The 6,715-nt window shown below is 47.0% G+C and overlaps 1 protein-coding gene across 1 annotated transcript; it reads left to right on the top strand.

Annotated features, from left to right (window-relative positions):
- Window positions 1–5: 5 nt before the first annotated feature.
- Window positions 6–6,502, top strand: LOC104544568 (pre-mRNA-processing factor 39-like; the record flags this gene model as incomplete). The annotated part of the gene is made up of 7 exons (XM_010189478.1): window positions 6–104; window positions 1,716–1,841; window positions 3,732–3,850; window positions 3,932–4,162; window positions 5,837–6,023; window positions 6,130–6,237; window positions 6,338–6,502. Coding segments are annotated over 7 exons (1,035 nt in total), but the record flags the coding sequence as incomplete, so codon positions are not given.
- Between the last annotated feature and the right edge of the window lie 213 nt (window positions 6,503–6,715).

Below are 6,715 nucleotides of genomic sequence, written 5' to 3'. Positions count from 1 at the left end.
AGCCCCCCCTGCCCCCCGAGTTCGAGCGGCTCTGGCTGGGGGCACAGGGCAACCCCCACGACTTCGGCGCCTGGACCGAGCTGCTCGGCTTCGTTGAGCAGGAGGTAACGAACCCGCTTCATTAGCCCTTAATTGGCCTCCTTACACCTTCCTTAGGCCTTAATTGGCTTAATTACACCGTCCTTAGACCTTAATTGACATAATTAGCCCTTAATTGGCTTAATTACACCTTCCTTAGACCTTAACTGGCTTAATGAGACCTTCCTTAGACCTTAATTGGCTTAATTACACCTTCATTAGACCTTACTTTGCTTCATTAGACCTTAATTGGCTTCATTACACCTTTGTAAGACCTTCATTAGCCCTTAATTGGCTTCATTAGACCTTAATTGGCTTAATTAGATTTTTATTAGCCCTTAATTGGCTTCATTACACCTTCATAAGACCTTAATTGGCTTAATTAGCCCTTAATTGGCTTCATTAGACCTTTATTAGACCTTAATTGGTTCTTAATTAGTTTAATTACACCTTCATTAGACCTTAATTAGCTTAAGTAGACCTTAATTGGCTTCATTAGACCTTTATTAGACCTTAATTGGTTCTTAATTAGTTTAATTACACCTTTATTAGACCTTACTTTGCTTCATTAGACCTTATTTGGCTTAATTAGATCTTTATTAGCCCTTAATTGGCTTCATTACACCTTCATAAGACCTTAATTGGCTTAATTAGCCCTTAATTGGCTTCATTAGACCTTTATTAGACCTTAATTGGTTCTTAATTAGTTTAATTACACCTTCATTAGACCTTAATTGCCTTAATTAGACCTTAATTGGCTTAATTAGATCTTCATTAGACCTTAATTGGCTTCATTAGACCTTCGTTAGGCCTTAATTGGCTTCATTACACCTTCATTAGGCCTTAATTGGTTTCATTAGACCTTAATTAGCTTAATTAGACCTTAATTGGCTTAATTATACATTCATTGGATCTTAATTAGCTTAAATATGCCTTTATTAGACCTTAATTAGGCTAATTATACTTTTTTTAGACCTTAATTGGCTTAATTAGTCCTTAATTAGCTTAATTACTCCTTAATCACTCCTTAATTACTTCTTAATCAGACCTTAATTGGCTTAATTATTCCTTAATTAGACCTTAATTGGCTTTATTACACCTTCATTAGCCTAATTACTCCTTAATTAGACCTTAATTAGATTAGTTATTCCTTAATTACTCCTGGCTTAATTAGACCTTTATTAGTCCATAATTGGCTTAATTACTCTTTGACTAGATTTCCATTAGACATTCATTAGCTTAATTAGATGTATATTAGGCCTTAATTAGCTTAATTAGACCTTTACTAGACATTAATTAGCTTAATTAGTCCTTAATTAGCTTAATTACTTCTTAATTACTCCTTCATTAGACCTTCAGTAGACCTTGATTAGTTTAATTACACCTCCACTAGACCTTAATTAGCTTAATTAAATCTTTACTAGACATTAATTGGCTTAATTAGTGCTTAATTAGCTTAATTACTTCTTAATTCCTCCTTCATTAGGCCTCCACTAGATCTTAATTAGCCTAATTTGGTCTTTATTAGATATTAACTCAGGACGCCCAAACCAACCCGGAACCCATCACTCCCCCTTCGTTAATTACCCATAGATATTCCGTTAATTACCTGTTAATTACCCGTTAATTACCCCCAGAACCACCTCTTCGCTGCCCGCAAAGCCTTCGACGCCTTCTTCGCCCACTACCCCTACTGCTACGGCTACTGGAAGAAGTACGCGGACATGGAGCGGCGCTTCGACTGCGCCCGCCAGGCCGAGGAGGTACTGGTCTATACTGGTTTATACTGGTTTATACTGGTTTGGACTGGTTTATACTGGTTTGGACTGGTTTGGGGCTCTTCTCCCAGTTTAACCCAGTTTGGGCAACAAATGGGGCCATTTGAGGGGTCCCTGTGCTGGTTTTAGGGCATTGAGTAGTGCTTAGAGTGCGCCCGCCAGGCCAAAGAGGTACTGGTCTATACTGGTTTATACTGGTTTATACTGGTTTGGACTGGTTTGGGGCTCTTCTCCCAGTTTGACCCAGTTTGGGCGACAAATGGGGCCATTTGGGGGGTCCCTGGGCTGGTTTTGGCTCATTGAGCAGCATTCGACTTCAGCAATGAGGCTGAGGAGGTACTGGGTTGTACTGGTTTATACTGGTTTATACTGGTTTGGACTGGTTTATACTGGTTTGGACTGGTTTATACTGGTTTATACTGGTTTGGGGCTCTCCTCCCAGTTTGACCCAGTTTGGGCAACAAATGAGGCCATGTGGGGGGTCCCTGTGCTGGTTTTAGGGCACTAAGCAGTGCTTAAAGTGCGCTCACCAGGCCAAGGAGGTACTGGTTTATACTGGTTTATACTGGTTTGGGGCTCTCCTCCCAGTTTGACCCAGTTTGGGCGACAAATGGGGCCATTTGGGGGGTCCCTGGGCTGGTTTTGGCTCATTGAGCACCCTTCAATTGTGCTCATAAGGCTGAGGCGGTACTGGTTTGGACTAGTTTATACTGGTTTGTACTGGTTTATACTGGTTTATACTGGTTTGGGGCTCCCCTCCCAGTTTAACCCAGTTTGGGTGACAAATGGGGCTATTTGGAGGATCCCTGGGCCATTTTGGATCCCTTTTGGGCCATATTGGGCCATTTTGGGTCTGTTTTGGGCCATTTTGGGCCCATTTCGGGCCATTTTGGATCCATTTTGGGCCATTTTAGGTCTGTTTTGGGTCATTTTGGGTCCCTTTTGAGCCATTTTGGGTCCATTTTGGATCTATTTTGGGTCATTTTGGGTCCATTTTGGACCGTTTTGGGTCCGTTTTGGGCCATTTTGGGTCCTTTTGTGTTCGTTTTGGGTCCATTATGTGCCCTTTTGGGTCCTTTTTGGGTCCATTTTGGGCCGTTTTGGGTCCCTTTTGGGTCCGTTTGGGGCCATTTTGGGCCCATTTTGGGGCCATTTTGGGTCATTTTGGGTCCCTTTTGGGCCATTTTGGGACCATTTTGGACCCATTTTGGGGCCATTTTGGGCCATTTTGGGTCCGTTTTGGTCCATTTTGGGTCCATTTTGGGTCATTTTGGGTCCATTTTGGTCCATTTTGGGTCATTTTGAGTCCATTTTGGGCCATTTTGGGTCCGTTTTGGGCCATTTTGGGTCCATTTTGGTCCATTTTGGGTCATTTTGAGTCCATTTTGGTCCATTTTGGGTCCGTTTTGGTCCATTTTGGGTCCGTTTTGGTCCATTTTGGGTCCATTTTGGGCCGTTTTGGGTCCATTTTGGGCCGTTTTGGGTCCATTTTGGGCTGTTTTGGGTCCGTTTGGGGCCATTTTGGGCCATTTTGGGCCGTTTGGGGTCATTTTGGGGCCATTTCGGGTCCATTTTGGGTCTGTTATGTGCCCTTTTGGGTCCCTTTTGGGTCCACTTTGGGCCGTTTGGGGCCATTTTGGTCCATTTTAGGTCCATTTTGGGTCATTTGGGGTCTGTTTTGGGCCATTCTGAGCCATTTTGGGTCCATTTAGGGCCATTTTGGGTCCATCTTGGGTCATTTTGGGTCCATTTTGGGGCCATTTTGGGCCATTTTGAGTCCGTTTGGGGCCTTTTTCCACCCCAAGCCAGTGTCCCCCAACCCCTCGAGGTAAAATTTGGTCCAAACGCTGATATTTCCGCTGTATTTTCCCGCAGGTTTTCGAGCGGGGGCTGCAATCCATCCCCCTCAGCATGGACCTGTGGATCCACTACATCTCCTACCTCCAATCCACGCTGGACATGAATTTACCCGAATCCACCCAAAAAATCCGAGGGTAAGGACCCCGAAATCGCCGTTTCCCACCATGGGGGCTCACCCCGAGTCTGATTTTTGTTTCGGGGGGTGTTTTTGGCAGCGTTTTCGAGGCGGCGGTGGCGGCTGCCGGGATGGATTTCCGCTCGGATAAACTGTGGGAGCTCTACGTGGAGTGGGAACGGGAGCACGGGGACCTCCGCGCCGTCACCGGCATCTACGACCGCGTCCTCTCCATGCCCACGCAGCTCTACAACCACCACTCATCCCTGGTGCCCAGAAATGTCTCCATGGTGCCCAGAAATGCCCCCCAGCACCCAAAAACGCCCTCATGGTGCCCAAAAACGCCCTCGTGGTGCCCAAAAACGCATCCCTGGTGCCCCAAAAATGCCCCCACGGTGCCCAAAAATGCCCCCCTGGCACCCACAGACACCCCCATGGTGCCCTAAAACATCCCTGGTGTCTCAGAAACGCCCCCACGGGGCCCAAAAACGCCCTCGTGGTGCCCAAAAATATCCCCAGTGCCCCAAAAATGCCCCCACGGTGCCCAAAAATGCCCCCCTGGCACCCACAGACACCCCCATGGTGCCCTAAAACATCCCTGGTGTCTCAGAAACGCCCCCACGGGGCCCAAAAACGCCCTCGTGGTGCCCAAAAATATCCCCAGTGCCCCAAAAATGCCCCCACGGTGCCCAAAAACGCATCCCTGGTGCCCAAAAATGTCTCCATGGTGCCCAAAAATATCCCTTGTGCCCCAAAAATGCCCCCCTGGCACCCACAGACACCACCATGGTGCCCTAAAACATCCCTGGTGTTCCAAAAAGGCCCCACGGGGCCCAAAAATGCCTCCGTGGTGCCCAAAAACGCCCTCATGGTGCCCAAAAACACCCCCATGGTGCCCAAAAATGCTCTCCTGGTGCCCAAAAATATCCCTGGTGCCCCAAAAATGCCCCCATGGTGCCTGAAAACGCATCCCTGGTGCCCAGAAATGTCTCCATGGTGCCCAAAAATGCCCCCACGGTGCCCAAAAATATCCCTGGTGCCCCAAAATGCCACCCAAAAAAGAGATTCTTGGGGCTGAGATTGCGTATTTCAGCCCAGAATGGTCTATTTTGTCTTAAAATGCTTATTTTCTTTCGCTGAAATGGCTCAATTTACACCAAAATGCTCCATTTTTTGGCTAAAATTACTTTTTTCACCCCAAAGTGCTCAATTTTTTGGGCTCAGGTGAATTATTTCATCCCAAAGTGGTCTGTTTTGCCCTAAAATGTGATTTTTCTTTGGCTGAGGTTACTTATTTCAACCAAAAATACCCATTTTTCATCCCAAAATGCCCCATTTTAGGGCTGAGACGATGCATTTCACCTCAAAATGGTCTTTTTTAGTGGCTGACATTACTTATTTCACCCCAAAATGCTCCATTTTGCCCTAAAATCCTCATTTTCTTTGGCTGAAACGACACACATTGCCCCAAAATGTTCAGTTTTCATCCAAAAATGCTCCGTTTTGGAGCTGAAATGCCACTTTTTGCCCCCAAATCCTCTTTTTCTGTGGCTAAAATGTCTTACTTCACCCAAAAAAGCTCAATTTTTGGGCTGAGATGATGCATTTCACCTCAAAATGCTCCATTTTTTGGGCTCGGGTGAATGATTTCAGCCCAAAGTGCCCCATTTTGCCCTAAAATCCTGCTTTTTTTTGGCTAAAATGACTTATTTCACCCCAAAACGCTCAATTTTTGAGACCAAGACGCCCTATTTGACCCCAAAACTGCTGTTTTTTGGCGCTAAACTGACACATCCCGCCCCAAAACCCCAAATTTTGCTGCGGAGGAGCCACTTTTCACCCCAAATTACTCCTTTTTGGGCACAGAAGACGCAAAACATCCCCATAAAACCCCCTGTGGGGGTAAAAAACCCCACAAAAAATAGCAGAGGGGGTAAAAAAAGCCCTAAAAAAGTCAAATTTTCACCGTTTTGGGCCCAAACCGCACGGGTTTTTACCCCCCCAGGTTCAAGGAGCACGTCCTGCACAACCACCCCAAGGATATTTTATCCCCGGAGGAGCTGCTTTGGGTTCAATCCAAATTGGCCACCGACCCCGTCCCAAAACCCCCGGAGCCCGAGGGGACGGAGGCGCCGCCGGGCGAGGATCTTCCCCCAGGAGTGGAGGGAAAAGCATCGGCGAAAGATCCTGAGGTAAAAATTCCCCAAAACTGCAAAAAAACCCGTAAAATTGTAAAATTTAGGCTCTTTAGCAACCCCCCCCCGTGGTTTTTTCTTACCTGGGTCGCGTATTTTTTAGGAGGATTTAGACCAGGAAAAGATCCGGGAGTTGGTGATCTCCATGCGCCAGCAAATCTACGCGCAGAACGAGGCCGAAGTCAGCAAGCGGTGGAATTTTGAGGACGGAGTAAGGCCCAAATCGCTGTAAAACCCTTTAAAAACCGCTCACGGGTTGGTTTTGCACCCCGCTGAGGTGATTTTTTGGGGGGGGGGTTTTTTCGGGGCAGATTAAGCGGCCGTATTTCCATGTGAAGCCGCTGGAGAGGGCCCAGCTGAGGAATTGGCGGGAATACCTGGACTTCGAAATGGCCGCCGGCTCCCACGAGCGAACCATCGTCCTCTTCGAGCGCTGCGTCATCGCCTGCGCCCTCTACGAGGAGTTTTGGATCAAGGTGAGGGGGACGGGGTGGCAAATTCCTCCCAAAAAAAATCCCCTCAGCTCGGTTCCCCTCCCTGAAATCTCTTATCCCTCTCTAAAAACCCTCGGCCTTGGTTAAAAACCTCTCATAGCCACCCCAAAACCCCTCATAGCCACCCCAAAGCCCCTCATAGCCACTCAAACCCCCTTGTAGCCACCTCAAACTCCCTCATGTCCACCCCAAAAC

This window comes from Mesitornis unicolor, unplaced genomic scaffold (genome assembly GCF_000695765.1).
Source record: "Mesitornis unicolor isolate BGI_N332 unplaced genomic scaffold, ASM69576v1 scaffold2078, whole genome shotgun sequence".
Taxonomy (NCBI): Eukaryota; Metazoa; Chordata; class Aves; order Mesitornithiformes; family Mesitornithidae; genus Mesitornis; species Mesitornis unicolor.
The sequence above is the reverse complement of the archived record's forward strand: the minus strand, read 5'-3'. Positions and strand labels throughout refer to the sequence as shown.